Source organism: Quercus lobata, chromosome 2 (assembly GCF_001633185.2).
Source record: "Quercus lobata isolate SW786 chromosome 2, ValleyOak3.0 Primary Assembly, whole genome shotgun sequence".
Lineage (NCBI taxonomy): Eukaryota > Viridiplantae > Streptophyta > Magnoliopsida > Fagales > Fagaceae > Quercus > Quercus lobata.
The window spans coordinates 66,081,714-66,108,122 of record NC_044905.1 but is presented as its reverse complement, the minus strand read 5'-3'; the positions used below and the strand labels follow the sequence as shown (position 1 = coordinate 66,108,122).

Below are 26,409 nucleotides of genomic sequence, written 5' to 3'. Positions count from 1 at the left end.
TACTATAGTACCATTTTATTTATAAAATGGTATTGTAGCAAGATGGTATTAAAAAAAATATATATTTTATTAGATTTTGGATTTTATTTGGGTATTGGGTTATATTATTTTATTGTGTAGATATATTATTTTAATATATGGTATAGTAAAATAAAAGTTGAAATGTTAAGTATATTATAAAATGGTATGTTATAAAAAATAAAATAGTTTTTGAGAGAATAAAATAGGATGTTTTCTAAAAACGGGATGCTAATGCTTTTAAGCAATTGATTGTACACACGAAAAATCATAAATCAGATGACTAATGGAATTACAAAACCAATGATGCAGGTAAATTCCTCTCAAGGTCTAAGTAACAAGACTTTTTGAAGAAGAAAGAAACCTCGTGGGCTATCACTAATCAATTGGTCGTAAAGTTACCTTCTTCAGTCAAAAAAAAAAAAAAAATTTGGTCGTAAAGTCAATACCGTGTGGAGCCAGGTGTGGAACCTCTAGCCAATCAAAGGACATTATCCAAAGCAGAATATGCTGCCTGAGTCAAGTCCACAACGTGTGGAGCCAAAGCTAGAAAGACTTTTACACGTAAAGTAACTAAGAGCATCCCATTAGCTCATGTAAACTCTTCTAAAATAGAAAAAGGTACAAGTTTTACACATTTTGAGCAAAAAAACACCCATATCAATAGGTGTAAAGTTGTGCAAAATATATACCCGACTGTGTAAATGAACAATAACCGTGTATATATACACGGTTACTGTTCACCGTGTAAACGATTATTTTATTTTATTTTATTTTCTCTCTCTTCTATCAAACTACTTCTCTTCCCAACCATTACAACAACCCAACGCGTTAGAATCAATTGAAAATTAACCTAAACACATCTACTGAAAATTAACCCAAAATCAACTGATAATTAATCCAAACACATCTACACAGACAAATCTACACAGAGATACACTTGCTCAAAAAAAAAAAAAAAAAAAAAACACAGAGATACACAAACACACCCACACACAAACAAACCCAAACAGACAAACAACAAAGAGAGATTAGTGCTTATCGGAACAATCGGTGCTTGACTGGAACGATTAGAGCTCGTGGGTCTTGCTTGATCGGAGCTCGTGGGTCTCGCTTGATCGGAGCTCGTGGGTATGGGTCTTGCCTGATCGGTGCTTGCCTGATCGAAGCTGTGGATCGGTGCTTGTGACCGAAATGGTGTGGATTAGGCCGAGAGGGAGAGTTGATTCAGAAATGGGTATAGAGATGGAGATTGGTGGATTCGAGAGGCGTTGTGGTGCTTGTGATGGTGTTGATGGAGTTCTTGGTCTGGTGCTTCTGGGTTTTGACCGTGAGAGAAAGAAGAAGAAAGAAGAGGAAGAAAAGAAAGAGGAAATGGCAGAGACAAGGAAAAAGAAAGAAAGAAGAAAGAAAAGGAGGTATTGGAAAAAGAAACGGGTAGGTGAAATAATATTAAAAAAAGAATATAAAAATATTATTTATATAAAATATATTGTATAATAGATGAACTGATGTGGGTGTTTTGTAAAAATAGATATGTAAAATAGAAAAAGTAGCTTTTTCCGTGTAAAATAGATGATAAGTTTACACGAGCTAGTGTGGATGCTCTAAGCAATTCCGTTTTGGCAATTCACATCCCTTGAGCTATCCATTCTATATTCCAATAGCATTTTGTTGCCAGAGAGAGAGAGAGAGAGAGAGAGAGAGAGAGAGAGAGAGAGAGAGAGAGAGAGAGAGAGAGAGAGAGAGAGAGAGAGAGAGAGTGGCAGACATACTTCTATCTGCCCAGGTGAGCTCTATGGTGGGTAACTTGAATACTTCAGCACTTCAAGAATTGAGAGTTGCTTTGGACCTGAGAGCTGAGCTTGACAACCTTGAGAGCACACTTACCACCATCCAAGCTGTTCTGCAAGATGTAGAGGAGAAGCAGTGGAAGAGTGAGGCTATCAGGAATTGACTGAGAAAGCTCAAAGAAGGAGCTCAAATGAATTATGAAATTTACCTTTACCATATCAACAAAATTACAAATTATGAAAAGGCTAATTATACCCCCCTCCCCCCTTTACTTAATTTTAAAAATATCCAAACTAGGTGGAGGATAACCATTCCCCTCTACTTTCCTCCCCTTTACTTCCCTTTACTCTCCTCTCCCTCCAAACATCTAAACATAGCATTAGTGCCCCACTAGGCCAACTCCTCCCCACCCGCTGTAATAAGCACCCTTATAGTCATAGACCCCGAGTAAGCCAAAATAGAGTAAGAAAAAGAGTACCTAGTGATGCTAATGGTGCTAGCTGCTCAGCTCAACCCAGGTCTTTATGAAGCCCCCACTACTACTTCTCATTTATATCCTCCATTTTTATTTATTTATTTTTTTAAAATTTAACCAAGTATGAAACACGTGGTATTTGTTTTGTTTTTTAACCAAATGTGACCCCAAGCGTTTCGAAATAGAGGAAGAAAAAGAGTATACCCAGTGATGTTGATGGTGTTGCTAAGCTCAACCCAAGTATGAAGCTCCCACTACTATACTTTTCATTTAAATCCTCCAAAAAAAATTTATAATTTTTTTAACCAAATGTGAAAACACGTTGTTTTTATTTGATTTTGTGTGATTCACATAAAAATGTTGGATTTTAAATGTGTAGCCTAAAATTTTTAATTAAAAAAAAAAAGAAAAAAAGAAAAAGAAAAAGAGGGTATCCTTTTCTAGAGGATGTGGCACTTTCATGAGTCACAATCACAGCGTGTGCAAATACCTAATAAGGGAATGAAAGCATGTATTTCCAATGCAGTTGTATAACTGACTGCACCAACAGGCAACAACCCTATCAAACCAGGATCTGTGGAAGTTTTACTATTACCAATGGCCCAAATGATGCCTAGAGTCCAAGACCATGGCAGGAAGGGGGAAAAAAGGGCATATATTCTTTCTTTGGGGTTAAATCTTGCCTAATTCAACAAGGGGATATTGAATTTTTCCTAGTATTGTGAATATCGAATCCCTAATACTTCAAGTAAATCTATAAATAAATAAAAAGTTTTATGTTCACAATACTGTTACAATAAATTATAAATATATATTACTGGTTATAATTTGAATTCATAATTGTAATTACTTTTTTACTTAACAGCAAAAATCATTAACAACCTGTCATTTAGGATTTATAGGAAAATGTTAAAATTATTGTGAAAAAGTTGTCAACATAGCATTTCTATAAATAAAAAAATAATTAAAAGTCATCTTTCATCCTGGCTGTAGCAGAAAAATAGAACAGTCCACTTATTTTCCCATGTAAAAATGGTGTAGTAACTAGTAATTAGTTGGATTGATTCTCAAAAAAAAAAAAAAAAAAGTAATTAGTTGGATTCATCAAAAAAACTAGTAATTAGTTGGATGAGCAAGAAGCGGTCAAGGTCCAAAAGAAATTATAAAGAGAGAGATTATAAAAACTGGAAACACAGACAAGGCCCAACATATTATACAAAGATTCATACCAGCCCATTTGGTGGCCCTAAAAAATAATGAACCCAATTGTAGTTGTTTTATTAATATTGTTTTGCAAATATGCAAGTCATATAAAAAAAAGTGTAAAATGATATGTTGACATATTTATGCGTTAAATGAATTATTAAAAAATATATACGTGAATTTTAAAGACAAAATAATATTTATGTCTTTTTTTATGTCATAATTCTGTAGTTGAAAGAGAGGAATTTTGAACTATAAACTTCTTTGTTATAAAATGCAGAATGTGTCAATTGAACTATAAAACTTTTGGCTAAATAATACATGTATTCTATTAGAAAATAATCTTTTTCATATTAAACGGATATGTGTTATGACTTAGATTAAATATTACTAATCTAAAAAATAAAAATATATTGAATGTCATGTCATTTAAAATTTTAAAGATGTAACATTTTATAAGCCATTAGATTTAAAAATTAAATTCTTAAATGTGAAACCCTTAATGTTGTATGTATTATTGAAAGGATTAAGATTTTATCTTTGAGGGGCCAAATTAAGATTGCTTCTTTTTTTTATTACTACTTTTTGTCCACCTTGAGAATTTATTAACATGCGAAGCAAAAAAGAATTTCATGGATTATTTACTTGATTATCTGTTTTCTATCATGCTGGCCACTTATCTTAAGATTACATTTATTAACGTGTCCCATACATTCAGAACACTGCAAGATACTTCGGTGAAATGGCACAGAAAAAGCATGGATATGAAATTTTCTTAGTAGAAACCGCGTTTCCAAATAAATTTCAAATACTTCGTGGTCAAATTTTTTAGGAAAAAAAAGACTTAAATGATTTACTTTAAATATTTGAAGGACTGAGGGTAGATTGATATTGCTTTGTGCGCATCAATGAATTTGGTGTGTTTTTAATTACATTGGGGTTTACGTAATTAAAGAGGCTGTGAGTGCTAATTCTTTGACAGAATTGGTGGCAGATTTAACAATTTGGAGCACGGTTCTATCTTAAGCAATTGATTATACTATACACACGGAAAATCATTAATCAGATGATTAATGATGCAGGAAAATTCCTCTCGAGGTCCCAAAGTAACGAGACTTTTCGAAGAAGAAAGAAACCGGCGTGGGCTACCACTGAGCAATCGGTCGTAAAGTCAATCCCGTGTGGAGCCGGATGTAGACTCTCTAGCCAATCAAAGGACATTAACAATTTAGCATCCAAAGCAGAATATGCTGCCTGAGTCAAGTCCACACCGTGTAGAGCCAAAGCTGGAAAGACTTTTACGCGTAAAGTAACTAAGCAATTCCCTTTTGGCAATTCACTTCCCCTGAGCTATCCATCCTGTATTCCAATAGCATTTTGTTGCCAGAGTGAGTGAGTGAGTGAGAAAGAGAGACAGAGAGAAAGAAAGAGACGGAATGGCGGACATACTTCTATCTGCCCTGGTGAGCTCTATGGTGGGTAACTTGAATACTTCAGCACTTCAAGAATTCGGAGTTGCTTTGGACCTGAGAGCTGAGCTTGACAACCTTGAGAGCACACTTTCCACCATCCAAGCTGTTCTGCAAGATGCAGAGGAGAAGCAGTGGAAGAGTGAGGCTATCAGGAATTGGCTGAGAAAGCTCAAAGAAGGAGCTTATGATGCAGATGATGTTCTGGACGAGTTTGCAACTGAAGCTCTAATACAAAAGTCGGAGAAAGAGAAAGGTGTGACAAGCCAAGTAAGTAGCTTTTTTTCTCTTCAAAACCGACTTATATTTCGCATGAAGATGGCACATAAACTGAAGAATGTGAGGGATAGACTAGAAGCCATATCTATGGAGAGATCTAAGTTTCACTTGAGAGAGTTAGATATAAACATGGAAGTCTTTGATATAGAAAGAAGACAAACTGGCTCACTTGTGAATGAAAGTGAGATTTATGGAAGAGGTGAAGAGAAAGAAAAAATCATTCAAGTATTGCTCACTCATGTGTCTGATCAAGATAATCTTGCCATTTATGCCGTATGGGGCATGGGGGGCTTGGGAAAAACAACACTTGCACAATTGATCTACAATGATGCAAGGGTACAGAGGCATTATGATATGAGAATTTGGGTGTGTGTATCAGATGATTTCCATATAAGAAAATTGGTGAGAGCAATCATTGAATCCATTGATGGTAGTGCATGTAATCTTTCAGAGTTGGACCCTTTACAGCAATGCTTGCAGGAAAAATTGCGTGGGAGGAAATTTTTGCTTGTTTTGGACGATGTTTGGAACGAATACCATGACAAATGGAATGGCTTAAAAGAGGTGTTGAGGTGTGGGTCAAACGGAAGTAAGGTTATAGTGACAACCCGGATTGAGAATGTAGCGCTTATGATGGCCACACTACCTATACACCACATGGGATGTTTGTCAGAGAATGATTCTTGGTCCCTATTTACAAGATGTGCATTTGGGATGGGAAGGCTAAAGGAGAGATCAGAATTGGAATCTATTGGCAAGGAAATAGTGAAGAAGTGTGGAGGGGTACCTCTAGCAATAAAGACTCTTGGAAGCCTCATGAGCTTAAAAAGTACTGAAAGTGAGTGGGTATCTGTGAAAGAAAGTCAAATTTGGGAATTACCAGAAGGTGAAAATTCCATTTTGCCAGCGCTGAGGTTGAGTTACCACCATTTACCCCCACATCTAAGGCAATGTTTTGCTTTCTGCTGTATATTTCCCAAAGATTACAAGCTTAATAGGGATGAGTTGATACAATTGTGGATGGCTAATGGTTTTATTCCCTTTAAAGAATCATTGGAGCCGCATGATGTTGGCATTATTATCTTCAATGAATTAGTGTGGAGATCTTTCTTTCAAGATGTTGTAGAGTATTCTCCTAGTAACATATCATGTAAAATGCATGATCTTATGCATGACCTTGCTCAGTCTATTATGAGGCTTGAATGCGTTGTGGTGGAATCTGACAAAGAGGTCAAAGTTCCAAAAATGATTCGTCACTTGAATTATACTCAACGCACTTCTTGGGATATTGAAGTATGCAAAGTCCGATCTCTACGCTCATGCATTGAGTCACCAAATTATTACAGTGAGTATAAATCTCCTCTATCCTTCTTTTTGAAACAAAAGTATCTTCGGGTGTGCGACTCTCGTCGTCAACCATCAGAAAAGGCACTAAGATCAATCACTAGTTTAAAACACTTGAGGTATCTCGACATGTCTTCTTCCAAATTCAAAGTTTTACCTGAATCAATAACTTGCCTCTTGAACCTGCAAACGCTGAAACTAGATAATTGTCATTCTCTTCATAAGTTGCCCAATGGTATGAGGCACATGAAAAACCTTATCTATCTTGGTCTTAGAGATTGTAATTCTCTTACTTGTATGCCTGAAGGGATGGGACAACTGACGCGCCTCCAATCATTAAGCATCTTCATCGTTGGCAAGGAAAATGGTTACCAATTAAGTGAGCTGAAAGGACTACACCTTCGAAATGATTTGTCAATAAAGGAACTTGATAATGTAAGAAATTTTGAGGAGGCGAAAGATGCAAATTTGATTGGGAAACAAAATCTTCATTTGCTAAGTCTGGTTTGGCAGAACAAAAGTCAGTGCCCTGTACCAGAAAAGGTTGAAGATGTTCTTGATGGTCTCCAACCTCATTCAAATCTGAAAGTGTTGCGCATTCGTAACTATTTAGGTTCAAAATTTCCAACATGGATGCAAGATTTACTCCTTCATGATCTGATTGAAATTTCTCTAATTAAGTGTGAAAGATGTGAACATCTGCCACCTCTTGGCAAACTACCATTCCTAAAGGTTCTTAACATAAGAGGCATGGATTCTGTGAAGTATCTTGGCAATGAGTTACATGGAGATAGTGCAATTTCGTTCCCATCATTGGAGAGACTGAGATTAGAATTGATGGCTAATTTGGAGGAATGGCAAACAATGGATGGAAGAGAAAATTTTCCCCGCCTAAGCACATTAAATATCTTTGGTTGCCCAAAGTTAGTTGAATTGCCTATTATTCCTTCCATTACAAGTTTGTGTATCTATACAAACAATGCAATGTTAATTAAGTCAGTGATGAATCTCACTTCACTGTCTTTCCTTCAAATTGGAGGTATGCATGAATCGACACTTCTTCCGGATGGACAGTTTCAAAATCTTACTGCAATGAAACGCTTTACACTTGATTATTGTAAGGGACTCGAAAGTCTGCCAGAAGGACTCCAGTACCTACATTCTTTACGGGAACTCGAAATAAGGAGCTGTACAAATATTTTGTCCTTTCCGGTAAATGGATTGCGGGGCTTGTCTTCGCTACAGAGGTTATGGATTCAGAACTGCGACAAATTATGCTCTTTATCTGAAGGAATTCAATATTTAACTAGCCTTGAGGACTTACTTATTAACGGATGTCCGGAGTTAATGTCTATACCGGACGAGTTGCAGAATCTTACGGCACTCAAAACATTGAGAATTGAAAGATGTCCACATCTGCAGAGGCGGTGCAAGAAAGACAGCGGCGAGGATTGGCATAAGATTGCTCGAATCCCCAACATTCGTATCGCCGATCCTCCACCAGTACAATCAAGGAATGGTTGCAAGGCGCTTCAGAAACTGAAATTTTGGTCCACATAAAAGGTAACTGATTGCCCCTCTGGACGTCTCTCTCGCTCTCTCTATTTTTGCACAGTTTAAGTTTATAATAGAAGGAGATGCAAAGGAGATTTTTCAAAGCTTACTAATGGAATCAAATGATGCTTTGCAATTGGCTAAGAGACATGTTGATGCCCAAATTTTAATTTGATTGAGAGGAAGCACATTTAATTTAATAGAGTAACGTTTGTCTTTTTTTTTCTTTTTTCTTTTTTTGGGGTGTGTTTTGCATTCTATAACTTTTTATGTTAAAGAAAGTAGCCGCTTGCAAAAGTTTGTTCAAAGCATGAATAAATGGATGATTATGTGCATAATTGTGTGTCGATATGTAATTACAAAATATCTAGAAGACATTAGCTTTAAAGACTAATGAATCTTTCTTTCTTTTTCTTTTTTTTCTTTTTTTTTTTTATGAGTAAGTCTACCAGGCACTTCGAATTAGGAGGGCAGTTTTTTTTGCTGACATCCGCATTCAACTTTTTTTTAAGGGTTGGATGGTTTGTTTTGAATAAAATTTGTTGGATGGACTTAATTTTTTTTAGTTTTGCTATTGATAATTTTTGTTGTTGGGCTAATTTTTTTGGCTTTGTATACATATATTTTTTTAGATTTTAGAGCTATAAATTTTTTTTATGGACTTTAAAATGAGGAAAATGTTAGAATTATAATTTTTTTTATAAATTGATGATGGTAAGTAAAAAAATTATTTAAGTAATGGGTCCAGATGCGAACTAATAAGAATTTAGTATGTCAACAATTTATAAAAATGTTTGTAGAAAAGTTTATGGCTATAACATTACTTTTAAAAAAATCAATGATATTGCGAAGAGTACAAAGTATAATTTTATATAACAAAGTTGCTAAAATTAATACTTATATATATACACTAATATTTTAATATAAAAAAAGACCAAGCTTAGCTCCATCCTTTGCTTGCTTTGGGCCTTTTCAGATTTTCTTTTTATTTCCCTTGCTCCCAATGAAAAATTAACAGGATTTGTGACAAACTTTTTGAAATTATTTGTGGTCATTTAAAGTTGTTAGGAAGAATTCAAGAATTTAATATTAAAGATTGTTATGAAGAATTCAGGAATTTAATATTAAAGATTGCATGTGAATTAGACATTTGAATTGTGAATTGTAACTTCATCTACAGGATAACTTTTGTTTCCTTGAATCACCCCACTCCTAAGTATTAGAATTTAAAAAATCTAAACTTTCTTTTTTTTTAGTGCAGGTAGAGCTCAATATTTTTGGGTAGGGTAGAGCCCATCCCCTATCCAAAATGTTTGCCCATGGATACCCAAATACCAATACCCATTATCATCCATTCCCAATTCTTATCCGGATTTATTATCCATGGATATTCATACCCTACCCGAAACCCATTTAATTTTTTCTTTTTAAAATCCAAAAACATTTTAACTTAAAAACTAACCAATAACTTTATCTTAAAAAAGAAAAAACTAATCAATAACTTTGAAATCAGATGTATCTACTTTTTTTACCTTTTTTTTTCTTTTTCTTTTTTTAAGATAGATAGAAATTTTATTAGATAAAATTTTATTATACACTCTCTGATACATGCTCACAGAGCCTCACAAACACAGAGCATGGTTGTTCACGCGTACCTAGTAGCTTACCCTCTGTTATACCTGTGTTCACACGCTCCACCACAGCCACAGTTATTGGCAGATTCGTGAAGCCTTTAACCTCCGCAACACCGATTCATGTTCCACGCACTATTCGGGGCTCTGCTAGGTAGTAGATCGAAAAGTTAAGTTCTAGATTTTAGAGAAAGAGATCAGATAAATATGAAGTGTTTGGCTCGAGTTTAGAGAAAGAAAGGATGAGAGGTTGGGAACCACCATCTTGGTGGTGGCGATTGGGCTTCACGACAGAGTTAGAAGGTTGTGTCTCGTTTAGATCGAAGAGAGGGTGAGATCGATCAGGATCGAGAGAGGTTATATGTTTTGGTTTTAGAGAGAAGTTGAGGTTGAGATGTGAAACCATCGCTGATAGTGGCGGTGATGAGCTTGAGAGGCTTCAGCCATGGTCATCTGAGATAGAGAGAATGTTCAGATCCAAGGATTACAAAGAGATTTCAAGGTTGAGAGAATTTATTCAGAGATGGAAAAGACCATTGTAGTGGTGGTGCTGGTGATCGGAGTGATGAGTTCAAGGCACTGGGCCATGGAGGCTCAGGTGAGAGAAAGAGAAAGAGTGAGGGTGAGGATGGAGGCTTAAGTGAGAGAGAGAGAGAGAGAGAAAGAGTGTGAGTTAAAGTGAGAGAGTTAGGGTTTTTTTTTTATTTTTTATATATGGGTCCATACCCTACCCGAACTATTCGGGTAATATCCATACCCTATCCGATTAGGTTCTACTCATGAAAAACCGGGTATTACCGAAAACATTTGGATCGGATAGAGTAGGATATTCATTACCCAATGGGTATGGCCATCCCTACACGCACACACTAAAACAGTAAATCTGAAAACTTGAATGCTGTCCTTCCATCTTTGATGAGGTAGCCAATACTTGAACTTCGCATTGAGGTGTTGTGTATAGCTGCATAAATGAAAGCCGAGTCCCGTTCAAGTTTTGCTTCTTAATTCTTAGATTCCAACTTCCTAGCAAACGCGAGAACTCGAATGGAAATGCTGCCTTTTAATACGCCAACTTCATTTCTTGGTTCTTTCTTTTCACTTTAAAAGTTGTTACTACTTCATAAGTTCATATTACAATTTTAGTTTTTAACTAAAAAAATAAAATGAACATAGTGATACTCATACTAATTGCAATAAAAGTTAGGCAGTGTACTTTGTAGTATGGACCTCGCTACAAATTCACAACAGCCCAAGTCTTGCACATTTGCTTTGTTTGGGACGAGGAAAATAATTGAAAATTTTAATCTCTCCAAATTGGAGAAATTTGGAGGATGGATTCCATATATTAAAAATTTTAAATTATATATATATATTGAACAAAAGAAAAATATAATTTTTGATTTATATAATATTTTATGATTTTTCTATCTTTTTTAATTTTTAAAATATCCAAAGAGAGAAGTCTATAATCCATTCTTTTCTCCCTTTCTGTTATCTCATCTCTCATACCCTCTTCACTCTCTAGCTTCTCAACAACAACAAAAAAATCCCTATTCTCTCAGAAAAAAAAAAAAAAAAAAAAAAAAAAATCTAATATTTTAGATACATGTAGCATCATACTCAATAGTTGATACTGCATGTACTTAAAGTTCAAGATACCGCCCCCTATCTTTTTTTTTCCCCCAAACTTCCACACACTGCAAGTTTCATGGAAGTTCAAAAAAAAAGGCCTAATGCTTTATTTTTTTTTAGGACAAAATGCCAATGCAATTTGATTATGTAATCATGTAGACTAAAAACTGTTCAATGCATTTTGATTATGTAATTGTGTAAACTATAAATCTTAATATTAGAAAACATGTCTTACGCTCCATTTGTTTCGATGAAAAACCTTATGAGAAGATGCTTTTATGTATTTTCCAATGTTTAGTAACATTAAAAAATATAAAAATTAAAAATTAAAGAGTTAAAAGAAAGTTAACTTTGGTCAACATAAAAAATATAACTTATTTTTTAGAGATTTTTTTTTCCATTAAAAATTTTTAGAAAACAATTCTATCTCACAACAAACTAAGTAAATTTAGAAGATCATTCTCAACTCATTTAAGGTTGCTAACAAACATAGAAATATGATATAATTTTATAGAAAACAATAACGCTGAGCCAAACAAAGCATTAGTATGGATTTTAAGTTGAGAATTAAGACAACCTGCTGGCTTTTAGTACGCAAACTTGCAATTCACCAATTGTACGCCCAAGAATATGTAAGCATAGGGTGAAAAGGATTTGTCTGGGTCTCTAATTGAACATGAAATAAAGTCCAGGACGCACCAAAGTTTCTTTAATTCCACTCTTCATACAACATTGCTATGGGAGCAACACTTAAAAGACTTATAAAATATGGTGTATAACATGTTAGAAAATCTACTCTTCACAAAGCAAGTGAAATTAGAGTAATTTCAAAGCTATGTTTTTACCTAATGGATTTCCATTAACTCAAAAAATTGCCAAAAATACAATTCTAATATCACCAGAGTTTCTCCATTCCCATTTTCTCCTAGTTATATTAAACTGTGGGACATTTCTTGGGATAGAACATGATCTCTCGCTCCCTCCCCCAGAAAATGAACACTTTAAAAGAAATAATTAAAAGGAAAAGAGAAAGCATACAACATTTTTTTTTCTTTCCAAAAAAGCAAAATTATGGGAGTTGACCAAGGTCCAGGCAGGTTTGATCCCGAGACATACTTCCAAGAAATACCTCAAAATCATGAATTTGTGGAGGGCTCCTGTGCTTTTTGACGCTTGGCAGTAGGCTCTTCATCTTCATGGTCAACAGTTCCATTCAAAGCCTGAGGACCCAAAAGAGAGACGTGCTTGCTGGTTATTTTACGACCTGCCCGGAGCTTTGGGCCCCAATGCCTTTCAGGATTTGGAAGGAAGCGCGTGACCTTCTTGGCTTGTGCTTTGCTAAGTGATGCAACAGCCCGAGCAAAATTAGCCTGCCCAAAATTTAAAAAAAAAAAAAAGAGACATGAATTTTCAGTCACTCAAAAGATCTCTCTCTCTCTCTCTCTCTCTCTCTGCATGCACTTGTGCACACTTACACGTGCGTGATATGCTGTCTTCAGAACATGTAGTTTAAACTCTAAAGGGCAATAAACTAATTAAAGATAAGGTCAAGCAATATAGCAAACAACAAGAATCGTTTAACAATAAAAATAAAAATGCATGCATAATAGGTTGTCTTCGGAAAATGTAGTCTGTACTCTGAAGATTAAAGATAAGGTCATCAAAGCAATAGCAAGCAACAAGAATCATTTAAAAATAAAATAAAACTGCAACTTGGGAGATGACACGTACTTGAAGAACTGGTTCCTTGGCAAGTATCACACTTCCTGGCTGATCTGGTGGCTGAGCTTTCACTGGATGATTTTTGACCTAAAGAAAAGGAAACCATGTCATTTCTCCTGAGATGGTCACATTTACCCACTAACAAGTCAAACTGCATTCTGTTTTATAGCCTTTTACCACTGAAGTACAGAGGAAAACTTTGATTCCCTCGATTGAATAAAGGCCGCCTATTTTAGTTATATATTCATTACAATGTAAACCAAGCCTAACTGATCACAATGTGTATATTTTTATTTATTGAGAGGAGTTTTTAGCTGATTGAATTCACAAACCTATAAAGGCATCAATGCATCATCACTGGTAATTTTTTAATTGTATTTTTTTTTTTTAACTCTACAGTAGGTATAGGTATGAGTGGAACTTGCATAACGTGGTTTTAGTTAAAGGCTGCATTGAAGGAGTTTTATTTATTTATTTTGGAAGATAGTCTTCAACCAAAAGCAATAGGTAGCAGGTTCAAGTCTGGGAATCAGCCTCACCAAAAAAAATTATTGGGGATATGGCTTTCTACCAAGATCAATCCCAGATCCCACAAAAGTGGGACTTTTGAGCTCTGGGTATGCCTTTTTCACACTGAATTACTAAGGCAAACAGGCCTCCAAGATTGGGATGTCTGGCAGAGTGCTTCACCTCCTTGCAGAAAGCAACACCAGAAGGGTGAGGTCTTAGCAATTAGCTTCTAGAACTAGATAGTATAATAGGCATTAGGCATTCTGAGCTGGAAGGAGGCAAGCAAATGAACGAAGGCCTTTACCACTAATGAAAAGAAATCCACTGTACACTCATCAAGTCTTTTATAGAATGTAGACTACCAAGTGAAGACTTTCCAGTTTCCACTTATCAAGAAATTTCTGATATAGTTGAAATCTAGACAATAGCCAGTTTGTGGAACCCCAAAACAAAATCTAAACAATAGATAGTTTGTGAAAACATGAAACACGATGACACGGATACATGAAAATTTGGCCATTTCAATTGGTGGCTTAGAAGAATCATATGCAAAATCAAAATAAAGAAACCGAGATGAAAATGCAGGGACCTAAAGAAATGGATATGTGCACATGTTGAAAAGATAATAAAAGTGAATTCTTACCCAACACCGCATTATGTCCCAAATGACATCCATGGGAGCATCCGATTTCAGCCCCAGTGGATTCACATGAGTTCCAGATATACGATATCCAGCATTGATCACAGCTGAACGGAAAATTACTGCTGATGGAGAAGTGCATTTGAGTGTGGCGCATAGGCTGTGCAGACTCACAAATAGAGGAACATCGGGCAATTCCTGCAAACAGTATGATCATGGAATCAGAATTTAAAAGAGGTAAGATGGCTGTCATAAGGAGGAAATTATCAAATGACAAGGTCCACACACTGCCCATAAGTTTCACCATCTGAAACCAAATACTAATATTTATTTTTCTTGACTAGGAAAAACCAAATAACTAAAAAGAATATTATAAAACATAATATGTAGAATAGAAACCAAGTTTAAATATATTTAGAAAAAAGAAAAGCAACAAACAAGTGTATGGTGCCGTCGGATAAGGCACATTAAAATGTGGTGTTGACTAGACACCAATCTTCTTGGGAAAATTTAAGAATTACCAACCAATCTATTGTAAAGACTCCTTCCAAAATGAATAACTATACACACATCAAAGATACAACATCAGGGCAAAGTAAACAAACAAACCTCTGATACATTCGTCAGTGCAGCAGAGATTCGAGCATAAGCAGGGTACCGGTCCTGCATAGATTTCATATCTGCCAGTATGGAGGTTACCCATTCTTGATCATGGATGGGAGCAGACCATATAGGTCCACCCATGTTAAATTTCTTCCCACAGTCACTGCATTCTTGATGAACTGCAGGGCCGAACCCAGGCAGATATCTTACACTGTTGTTCTAGAAGAAGAAAAGGATTAAAGATCATAGCATTGTTAGAATTTTGACCTGAACTTAGAAACAAATTAATTATCATACATAACTAGCCCTATACACACACACACACACACACACACACATATTAAATGAACCCTTGGATCAATCCATTAAAACCTATACATTAGTGGTTAACAAGGGCATATCAATAATTGATATGCTTTCCCTATTCTTTTTCTTTTCCTTTTTTTTTTGGGTAAAGAAAGAAGGAAGTTTTTTTATTAGTAAGTTACCCACACACCTAGTGAGTCTTGAACCCAAGATATCACCTTCCATCCCATTATTATGGGAGGAAGTGTGTGTTGAAAAATAGCTCATTGGGGATACACAGAAGATCCTTTCTAATATAACTTCTAAACAAAACTTTCCTTCTATGCCCCACTATCATCTAAGCAACAAATGGAACATCAGTAATCAGACACAGTCACAACGTAGAACATTCAATCCCATCCAATACCCTGCTATTTCTTGAAAGTTGAATACTGCAGCCTGCAGGAGTCTAGAGCCTCAGGTATTTTATGGCAAAAAAAAAAAAAAAAAACAAGTCTGTCCAGTTTTAGCCAGAATGGTTGATACACACACAGCATTTATACCCTCATGTCAACGCAAAGCCAACCAGTTTTTCCAACAAGCTTTTTTTTTTACTAGAACTATCACAGACCAGGTTTTATGAGCTTGGCTTGGAAATAGGAACAAATGACCCTAGGTTATTTTAAAAATGAAGAGGGTGCGGGGTGGCCCCTGCACTTGCATGGGGGGTACCTGCTGATTGCCTATTTTCCAAATTTTGTTGTGTATTAAATCTTTGACAATATCTTACCACCTGAAAGGAACCAACGACAGCCCATATGCATGATACACTGCTGGTATTGTGACAAATCTAATGGCTAATGCTTGAAATGAGCATGAAAATCTTAAACACACACCACTGTAAGAGTTTGTAAGAGCACATAACATCTTGGAGCTCTTTAGAACAAAACCAACTCATCATAAGCAATATGTTAGTAGCTTTCATAACCTCCCTCTTGATTTTTTAGTATTATCTCCAGCTAACATAGTTGACGCACTCAAAATGAAATCATATTAGGTTATTGTCATTCATAAATGGGCATAATTAGTGTTAAAATACATCTATGTCAACAACAAATTACTAGCAGCAATGTCATATGAAATAAAGATGTGTGTACCTTGGACATAGTCCTCCCAATAGGCTGAAGATGAAAAGAATCACAACCAATGCACTGATAAACATATGACAGCTTAAGGGGGGTGTTTTTCATTGCACTTGCAGAACTGCAGCCAATTAGTTCAGCCTCCAGTCAATATCATAACAAAGTGCTATTTTATCCACAGAATCAGCTAATTCTGAATTCATTCAAAATAGATAAGACACCTACGTGTATATGCGAACAAAAACACGGACATAAAAGCCCATCTTAACAGATAGAACAGGAACTATGTACCGCTTGTACCGATTTGCATGGCTCTGCATTCAAGAAAAAGAAAAAGAAAAGTATGCATAAGATTTTTCTGTACAATAGCAAGTATATTTGATAAAAAGGAAGAAAGTTTCTTCCCTGGTTGTATATACTCCTCTACATGAGGTATACCTAGGCATAACTAGGCTTCTCCTCCAAAAACGAAAGACTCATTTTCTTAATAAAGGGGGTATGAATGACAATAAGAATAACCAGAGCCACAGGCCAAAGAAAGGACACAAACCTAAAAGGAAACTTGTGATGGCAGGAATAAATCACTAAAAACTCAATTAGAATACATGGCAGAAACTTTTTAGAATTTTAAGGGAAGAAAAATTGGAAATATAATTATTTTAACAAAAAATGTGCTAAGCCTTTTCAATTGTTCAAATTTCAAAAGGAAAAATCATTATCTCCTGATAAATGTTTTCTTGGTAGAACTCCAGCCTCTTGTCAGTGAAATCTTGGTTTTCTCAAACAGGTGATTATGATGATCAATGAGGCATTGAACAACCATAAACCAGAAGAAATTCTTTATATATTACATTTGAGGGGTGTTTGCCATGTCATATAAAAAAATAAAAAAAAAAGCCCTCGCTAGCTTGGAACAACACAACTTGTTTTAATTTTCTTTCAGTGTGGTAAAACTTTTTTGTTCAGAAAACAGGTTCAAAATTGGATCAGATATATCCTATTAAAACCGGTTTTGAATTGGGCATTTCACGTTCATATTCCTCCAAAAATATTAGTCATATATAAGTTGAAACAAGTTATGTGGTTTGCCAAACACCCCTTGAGGTTTGAGGGAAGGAGAAGAACAACAATAAAGCAGATCTCAAACTACAAATAACCGTTAAGTGGCTGGCGTTTCGTGGATATCCAAGAAAGTAACAGTGAAAACCTTTCTACATAGTGTACCAAAAGGAAGCAAATATATGATTCTCGATCCTACAAATATACTAGTATTTCTAAATCCTAAGAAAAAAAAAGAGAGGATATCCAGGTCATCCAACTCTCGTGTAGGTGCCTTGAGAAGTGATTTATAATATCCCCGATGCACATTAAAGTCCAACTCAAACAATTAGCAGAGGTATTAGGCTTTTTAACATTTGCAGAGAGGTCTATAAAATATAAGCTTTGAAGAGAGATACCACGGTCATTTTATTCTAGTGAATAAAATTGACATTATGAGACAATTCCATCTCTTAGGGCTTTGACTAGCCCTTATTTTAGCAATGACCTTTGAAACATAAAAGGCACAAAACTATGCTCAGATGGTGCCCTATCAATCATTTGGCTGTACTAATTCAAACCAAATTTAGAAGATATCCATCATACCATGTATTGATTTATTTTGAACAGTTCCAATCTAAAAGTAACATCGCCAATCTAAACAAAAATTGGTGAGACACCATCAATACTGATGTGACGACACCTTGTCATAGTTTATTGTAGTATTGAATTTCTAACGAGAGACTACCACTAGAAAAGTTTAGGATTACCCAGTGCTTACCCTAACAAAATGGGTTCCTACCCTAGAGCATTTGAATTAAGTGGCTACTCTTTAGAATCAAACTTGCTCACTTGCACTTGATAGCCAAAATCATTGTGCAACATCCGTACTTAATCAGGAAAAAAAAGGCAATTCCAAATGTTACAACCCCCCACTCCCGATAGACATATACATATTGTGCTGTTAGATAGAGCAAAGGTAATACTTATAATCAACTAATCAAAATATCAACATGGAAACACACACACACTCACAAACAAAGACTACCACAACAGAAGGGGAGAAAAAGGGAAAGAAAGATAAGAGGACAGAGTTAAACAACTCAAACAGTTCACAAAGTTTTTAGAATTTTTAAAACATATGGCAAACAAACTACAGTGAAATATTGACAATAGCAGTTCTCTTTGCTTTTGGTCTAAAGCAAAGGAAAAATAAAACATAAAAAAGAATATTTTCAATTATTTATATGTATTTCAAAGGCATAGGAATACCTCAATGCACGCAAGGAGGATCCTCAAAGCCATTTCGTGGCAATATTTCCCTCGTGATGGATAGGAACCATATCTAATAATTATTATAAAAAATAAAAATAAAAAATAAAAAAAGGTCAATAAATAATAAGCCCAATAATCTGAAAACCATAGTTTGATTGAAGGTGAGACAAGTACAAAACCCTCACTTGGAATAGCAAACCTCCCCACTACTCCCACATAGTACTGCCATATCAGTTGCAGTACACATCAGCATACCCCCATCTACAACTGATTGGACAGCAGAATCCAAGAACACAGAAGGCGCGCCATAAGGATCAAGATCAACCTGAAACACCAATAGCCAAAAAAGATTATGAATACTGGATTATTTTGAAAATGTTGATAAATACTAGGCTAACTTTATATCCTAATATATCACAACAACAGGAAAGATGGTGATAAGTAATCCTTGAGAAGTGAGAACAGGGAGTGAAGCCATCCATTAGTCTTATTCAGATAAGTTTGGAATTGACAAAATATCCAGAGAAAATGACCTATAGATGCTTTTTTTTTTTTTTTAATTCTTTCTTTTTCCATAAAATACATATAATATTATATATATATATATATAAATATTTAAAAGCACCTGCATACCACATCGAATTCTTTTGGATGGGTGAGCATAAATACACGAGCGTCAGCAAGATGTGGCTCCACCTTTGAACATGCTACTGAACCATTAAACTTTATATTTCTCTTGCAAGCTTCAACAGAAACTGAAAAAAGAGCAAATGATTACAACAAGTATTATAACTACAGGCCTCATTCAGGCACTAGATAATAACTAATAAACACTTGCACATGGCTCAATAAGTGAATTTTAAACTGGAGCGGAGGGTGAATTTATTTAATTTTTTTTTTTTTTGGGATGACAAGGAACCCCCTCAAGGTATGGGTCAGTGGGACCACCACTGAGGGGCAAACCCCAGATGCCTACACACCCCCACTGAGCAGGCATTGAATAAATCGTGAAATGCCTCAACAAGAGTCGAGCCAGAGACTTCTGGGTTTATAGGCATTGGGTAATTGTGAAGCAACACAATTATTAGTGGAAAGGGAGGCAGGAACACATATCTGCAATATACACACAAATGTTTGTTCTACAAACATGTATCTAGTTTTCTTGGACAAGTGTGTACATGTATCTCCAGAAAAGTAAGCCTTACAAAATGAAGTAACTTTTTTTGGGATAAGTACAAAAAGTCATATACTGAAATATAAATAGCAACCTTTATCATTGTCTACTGCCACAACTTGGCCTATCCCTTCTATTTCACGAGCATATCTTAGAGATCTCAACCCAGAAGCTGCCAAGGCCTGTACATTCAAAAGGAAATCACAAATTATTTAATAATATTAAAGATTCAAATATTCCTAACAAACTTTTCAAACTGGAACAAACGAATGTTATTAAAAAATGTTAACTTAAATTAATAACAGAAGATTATAGAAACACCTCAAGAACTCTTGCTGGCTTCAGTTCTCCACGTCCTTTTCCCTCAAGGGTCTTGACCAATTCTTTTGAAATGCTACATGGTTCATCCTGATGTACCTCTTCAGACACTTCACATTCTCTATTAGCTTCTTCATCATTCGTGAGAGATTCATCAGCTGCTTCTCCAGCAGGTTCAGAGGAATCCTTCTCAGAAGCCTTTGTTGCTGCTTTCGTTCTTTTCAACAAATATGCTTCATGCTCCTGTTTGCGTTTGGATATAAATGTCCTCAAGACAGCAATAGACATGTCTCTGTTGTCAACCTGAGTATTACATATTGAAACAATTAGAAGCCTTCACGTGTGGAAGAAAACCACAAAGCGGGTAACAGAAGGTAATTACAACCAACAATTAGCTATAACCGCCAAAAATTACCCATACCATGTCGCATCTTCCAAAATATTATCAATATAATAGAACAAAGTTTGAAGATCAAATTTTGTTGTTTAGAAAAGTTTGAACTCTGAAGGTATCATCCCAGGTCACATTTTAGAGAATGGCACGATGCATGAATAGCAAAACTTATCTAATCTTATCTTCCCATGGTACTCTAAAATCCTCACCTGCTATAATCTCCACCTCAATTCACTAATTGCCACATTAAGAAAGCTCAAAACAAGTCAATTGTAGCTTATTGCATTTAGATTATTTCCTTTTTTTCTTTTTTCTTTTTTTTTGGGGGGGGGGTGTGGGGAGGAGGAACTACACATGAATAGGAATCCGTCTCTTCAAAAAATAATTGGGGGCTAGGCTGCCCACCAATCACCACTTACATTCCAGCAAAAGTGGGAGCTTTGTGCACAAGGTAGTACCTTTTTAAACTAACATGCAACTAAGGTCTTGAACCCAATACATCACCCTCCAACCCATTCTTTTGGGAGAAGGAAGTGCGAGTTGAGTTATAGCTCATTAACGCATGTAAATTTTTTCCAATGTCAAATGAAAAAGGCAACGTACACACAAAATCTGTCACATACTGAATTTCTGCTCAATTCCAGAACATTTATAATCTCAATCATAAGCAAATCAAAAGGTTCTCTTTGCTAATTATATAACACCCAAAAACCTCAGTGAATAATCAATTGGACTTCAATTTATATTCTACTAACAATCAAACGTTTCAACACCAGAACCCCATCAAAAAAAAAAAAAAAAAAAAAAAAAAAAAAAAAAAAAAAACCAAACATATATCTTCAAGTACTAACAAGGATCCATCAAAGTCCCAAGTCAGAATCCCATCCAAAACACAAAACCCATTAAAAAAAATTTCATCTTTTCAACAAAACATAACAGAAAAACCATAAAATTGCAGAAGAAGAAGAAGAAGATTAAGGCACCTGGCTGGGATTGTAAAAGACCTCATTTTTGCGCATGAGAATCTCAGCCTCTCCCTCCTTGATGATAGTATAATCTTGGGGATCCGCCGACATTGTTCCTCCTCCCCCTCCTCCAGTTTCATGCATATCCTTCTTCTTCTTCTCCTCGTACCTTGTCCTTTGCTTATTACTATATATCTACAGCCAAGACTTTAGAGAGAGAGAGAGAGAGAAGCCAAAGACTTATTTATAATACAAATGAATCTTATTGGGGGAGTTTTTAAGGTTTTTGCAGTTGGGAGAGTTTGAGAGAGCTCGTGCAACAAAGAGAGGTATGTATCTCTGTGTGACTTTAGCACATTATATCGGGTTAGACGGCTAGTTGTGTTGAATTGATTTGAAACCCTATGAGGATTTTTTTTATTTCTTAAACCCTAATAAGTAGCAGTAACTACTCTGAGCACGCACTCACGTAGAGGTTCTAATTTTTGAGAAAAAATTAATAATTTGTATTTACTATAATTAAAAAATTTTATTTTTTTCCATCACCAAAAAAAAAAAAAAAAAAAAAAAAAAAAACTAAGGGTGTGATGAAGAAAATATTTCCCCCACAAATGTATAAATCAATACTACCAAGAATTTTGAAAAATACCTATTTGCTTAACGAATAGTTTAAGTCTTGATTGCATTTGTCAATCTCAATTCCAGACCTCGTAAAATATGTCCCTAACATCAAATCCATTGAAGTCATCAATTAGTTGCTAAAGTTTGACTTAATTTTAAAAAATAAGCCTTGAAAAGCACAAATTGAACAAATTGTCAAAAAAAAAAAAAATTTACAAAGAAAAAGAAACATGAGATTGATGAGAATGAAACTTGGTCTTTACAAATATAAGATAAATATAAAACTGACTAACAAACGTGGAGGTTAGTGATAATAAGGAGATCGTGAGTGAGAAAGTTAAAAACAAAAATAAAAGCTTGAGAAATTACATAGTAGTAACTGCTTTTTAGTGGGAATGTTGGGATGATAAGAATGGATAAAAGTTATAGTATTGGTTTTATAGTAGGAGTCTTCTACTTTTTGGATAAAGATTACTTTACATCGTGATGAAATTAAAAAAAAAAAAAAATACGTGAGGTGAGTTTTGTAGATTAGAGGAGTTTTAAAACTAATAAAAGAGTGATCCTATTTTGTAGGGAGTTAGTGAGCAGAAATAGGAATTTAAATCAACATATAAGTAGGAGTTTATTAGGAATAGGAAAACATTTTAACGTAAAAATAGGAATTTATTATTTTTGTCAATTTACTATTTAACCCCATTTTTAAGTTTTAGGTAAGGGTATTTTTGACAGGAAAAAAAACAATAACTAACTTTCTTTTGTCAATTTATTATTTTAACCACATTTTTAAGTTGTTGGATAATTAATTTAGGAGTATTTTTTACAGGAAAAAAAGGTAATAACTAACTTTCTGAATCTTCTTAATATATACAGACAAATAATAACTATTGAATCGGTGCATGCTAGAATTTGTTGGTCTTGATTTTCCATTTACTAATGTGAGATGCATGGAGGATTTGTTTTGGACTTGTGGGCTAATTATTTATTAGGCCCGTTTTTTAACATCAATTATGCCTTAATTGAAATTGCAAGCGAGTGGCAAATCTATAGATGTACTTCTATGAGAATCCACAAACAATAATGATGCATAACTAAATGATGGCGTGCTCCAAAAGGACCAAAACCCATTAATTTTAGGGAAAACGCGTGATAATAACACTTATGGACTCACCTTCTCAAAAAAAAAAAAAAAAAAACACTTATGGACTCACACTTATGGTCTCGTCACTTTTATTGGTAAAATAATTATGTACTCATTATCAATTAATTAAATTCATGATGTTATTCATTATTTATATCGAAAGACATCAAATGATGGTAAGAATCTAAGCCAAATAGGCAAATATTATTTTTATTAAAAAGATACTAAAAAAAAGATAAAAATAAGTGTAAGGCAGGAGTAATGCTACGACCACAAACTATTTTACAATATTTTTACAAACTGTTGATATGGCTAGCTTCTTATTAATTTTCATCTAGACCCACTATTAATATTATTTTTTCATTTAATTATTTACCATATCAGTAATTTGTAAAAAAATTTGCAAATTTTTTTTGTCCTTCTAGCATTACTCATATTCATAAGGTAGTTTTGTTGACCCTCCCTATTTTGAGAGAGAGAGGTTCCTACTTGGCCACATTAATTTCAAACTCAAAATAAGACTGCAAATAAACCAAACAGTTTAGGCTTAGCTTAAGAAAAATGCCTGTTTATGTTCATTTGTTTAGCAAACAAGTCAAGCTCATGCCCTAATTTAGGCTCAACCATTAATAATGAGTTAGTGAACAAATTTGTAAACATGAGGCTTGATTTGATTATATATAGTATTATATTTTTATATGTATACTAGTCTAAACATATATTTATATAAACTTGAGATTGGATTGTATAAATTTGTATATATGTTCATATGATATCAAATTATTGTTTACTAGAGATGGATTGGTCTTATTGGAACTGTGTAGGTAGTTTGTTAATAATATAAACAGTCTATTGTAGTAAACATTCATAGATTTGTGAAAAGATAAAAAATTTTAGTAATGGTTTTACTGTACATGGGAAAAGAATAAATTAATAAGTATTAAGTAACTCGTGAATAAACTTCAGATTGTTCAACAAGAAAATGAACTAAACTTAAACATAATCTTATTTGGTAATCAACTTAAACTCGACCTGTGTTCAAAATAATACTAAATGAACAAGTCCAAACTTTTAATATTCAACTTGGCTCGACTTGACTTACCTAATTACGGCCCTAATCTAAAAGACAATTGCCCTATTGAGTTAAAGTCAGTAAATTTTAATGGTAAAAGTAAATGAGACAATAACAATTCTATTTGTACAAAGCAAAACCTCTTTGATTGAATAATTACAAGTTTGCTTTCACATAACTCACAAAGTAAAAACAATTAAATGAAAAATAGCTTAACTAATCCATGCAGACACTGCATAAAGAGGCCGTTCATGCCAACAGATCATCAAACTAGATTTATCATTCATAATTTTATAACCATCCTTACCATAGGCCTCAATAATCTGCTTAGCATCACACCACATGTGCGCAGGCTTGAACCCAGCACCAACAAACCTAACAATCCACCTTGCATACCTCTCATGCCTCTCCTCCCTTTCCAACCCTTCACACGCCACAACATCTACAATTTCTCTTCCAAACATTTTCTCTACAGCAAGTCTCTCCTCACATGAAAGTGACCCACAATTAACATCCAATGAATCAAACATGGCACTATAATAGTGTAAACCCTCAAGAAACCTGTCCACTAAACGATCTAAGTTATGATCGGCTTCTTGCTCAACTAAGAAAAACAATTTTGGTGACATTGACCGAACCATTGCTAAAAATTGTCCCATTTGCTTACAATCCTTAACTTTGTTACCTTTGTTGGGCCCAAAATGTGCATCCACTCGATCATCCTCTGCCAATAAGACGTGAAGATTTAGTATTGAAACAAAAGCCAATGCTTCTCCTGACCTTACCTTAAGCATGTCTATGGTCAGCTCTTTTAGACTAACATTTACAGGGTTGAATTGGAAGGGAATGTCCAGTCCTTCAGCCTCTTTAACAAGCCTTAGGCCCAACTTCTCTAGAACAACTTTGTTGTTATTTACACAAGTAATCTTCAACTGGGGAGGCTCACGGGCCTGGGCCATAAGAGCAAAGCTTTGGATAAGTGGGACCCAAAAGTTGGGATCGCCGGAGCCCAAATCCACGACGTGAATTACACGTTCCGCAGACATGGCTCGGACCAAGGTTTGGGCTATGATGGCATAGGCAAAGCGAAGGTAAGGAAAGGCCTGTGAAAATAAGGCCCAAGATGGATCCATTTCATGATTAGATAGTTGTAGAGAACGGTTTGCTAGGGCCTTATAAAGGCCTGGCCAGCGCTTGACAAGGCGGCTTGCTAAGGCGTAAGCAAACTGGGCCGCTAGCCGTTGCATGGAATCACCGGTAGCTGAGGCAAGCGGTGATATGTGGAGGAGACATGCATCGGCACGGTGGAGATTGCCAGATGAGGTGTGGTTAGCACATTTCAAGAGGAGTTGAATCAGACGTAAACCTCTTTCTTCAGACTTATTTATGGCTTCAATGCGAGCGGGCTTAGTTGGGGATGGTGATAAAGTTAGGGAAAGCGCTACATCAGGCTTTAGTGCTGGAGATGATGAACTCATTTGAGCTTGTGTTGTTCCTCTAAAGCTAGAGCTACACTTTGATCATGTAGTAAAGGATAAATGAAGGTTATGAGGAATACTTTCAAGCTTATAAGGGAATCATATAATATATATTTTTTGAAGTAGGTGGGAATGAAATGAGAGCTTTACTGTTGGAAGTATGTGAGAGACTGAGTCAGAGAGTTCCAAATGAACGAGTACAAAATATAAAAGTGTGTTTTTAAAAAACATATATGAGTTGAGTTCATTGACTTCTGGTGAAAGATGGGGTTCACACTTCAAAGGAGTTGAATAATACTTTGTCCTCATAAAAAGGAATATTTTTGAGACTATGGCTTGGAGAGTATTCCGACCTCTATTTCTTAGGGAAGGCTTATGTGATTAATATAAGATCTGGTGTGTATTTATCACTGTTTTAAGACCAATTCTAATTATATTAGAAGAACTACCTAGTGATTTAGATAATGTATTCTCGATTTAGTTCAATAAAATTACTTATCTTTTTCTCAACCAAAAAAAAAAAAAAATCATTCTAACCTTCTGTATTACGTTATGAGGATCACTGCCTATACTAAACCATCACTTATTACATAGCTTTGAGTTGATGGGATAATAAGCTTATAGACTTGATA

At 35.0% G+C, this 26,409-nt stretch overlaps 3 protein-coding genes across 3 annotated transcripts; 1 reads left to right on the top strand and 2 right to left on the bottom strand.

Annotated features, from left to right (window-relative positions):
* The first annotated feature begins 4,745 nt into the window (after nucleotides 1-4,745).
* LOC115976257 (putative disease resistance protein RGA3) lies at nucleotides 4,746-8,471 on the top strand. Its single transcript, XM_031097431.1, has one exon. The coding sequence runs from the start codon at nucleotides 4,927-4,929 to the stop codon at nucleotides 8,140-8,142; it is 3,216 nt and encodes a 1,071-aa protein (XP_030953291.1). The 5' UTR covers nucleotides 4,746-4,926; the 3' UTR covers nucleotides 8,143-8,471.
* A 3,623-nt stretch (nucleotides 8,472-12,094) lies between these two features.
* Nucleotides 12,095-21,915, bottom strand: LOC115976256 (probable tRNA (guanine(26)-N(2))-dimethyltransferase 2). Its single transcript, XM_031097429.1, has 12 exons — nucleotides 21,484-21,915; nucleotides 20,110-20,409; nucleotides 19,883-19,970; nucleotides 19,248-19,369; nucleotides 18,800-18,939; nucleotides 18,612-18,684; nucleotides 16,527-16,615; nucleotides 16,317-16,422; nucleotides 14,881-15,093; nucleotides 14,275-14,469; nucleotides 13,131-13,208; nucleotides 12,095-12,769 (listed from the first exon to the last, which is right to left on the bottom strand). Exons 1-12 carry the CDS (start codon nucleotides 21,607-21,609, stop codon nucleotides 12,536-12,538), a joined length of 1,764 nt encoding a protein of 587 aa, XP_030953289.1. The 5' UTR covers nucleotides 21,610-21,915; the 3' UTR covers nucleotides 12,095-12,535.
* Nucleotides 21,916-24,511: 2,596 nt separating this feature from the next.
* LOC115968614 (scarecrow-like protein 3) lies at nucleotides 24,512-25,777 on the bottom strand. Its single transcript, XM_031088047.1, has one exon. The coding sequence runs from the start codon at nucleotides 25,775-25,777 to the stop codon at nucleotides 24,512-24,514; it is 1,266 nt and encodes a 421-aa protein (XP_030943907.1).
* Between the last annotated feature and the right edge of the window lie 632 nt (nucleotides 25,778-26,409).

Excerpts from the sequence above, each read along its gene's own strand:
- LOC115976257 (XM_031097431.1), top strand. The coding sequence starts at position 4,927 with ATGGCGGACATACTTCTATCTGCCCTGGTGAGCTCTATGGTGGGTAAC.
- LOC115976256 (XM_031097429.1), bottom strand. The coding sequence starts at position 21,609 with ATGCATGAAACTGGAGGAGGGGGAGGAGGAACAATGTCGGCGGATCCC. Across the intron at positions 19,370-19,882 it reads GGCAGTAGACAATGATAAAG|TTTCTGTTGAAGCTTGCAAG; the intron begins GTTGCTATTTAT and ends CTCTTTTTTCAG. Across the intron at positions 12,770-13,130 it reads CCAAGGAACCAGTTCTTCAA|GCTAATTTTGCTCGGGCTGT; the intron begins GTACGTGTCATC and ends AATTTTGGGCAG.
- LOC115968614 (XM_031088047.1), bottom strand. The coding sequence starts at position 25,777 with ATGAGTTCATCATCTCCAGCACTAAAGCCTGATGTAGCGCTTTCCCTA.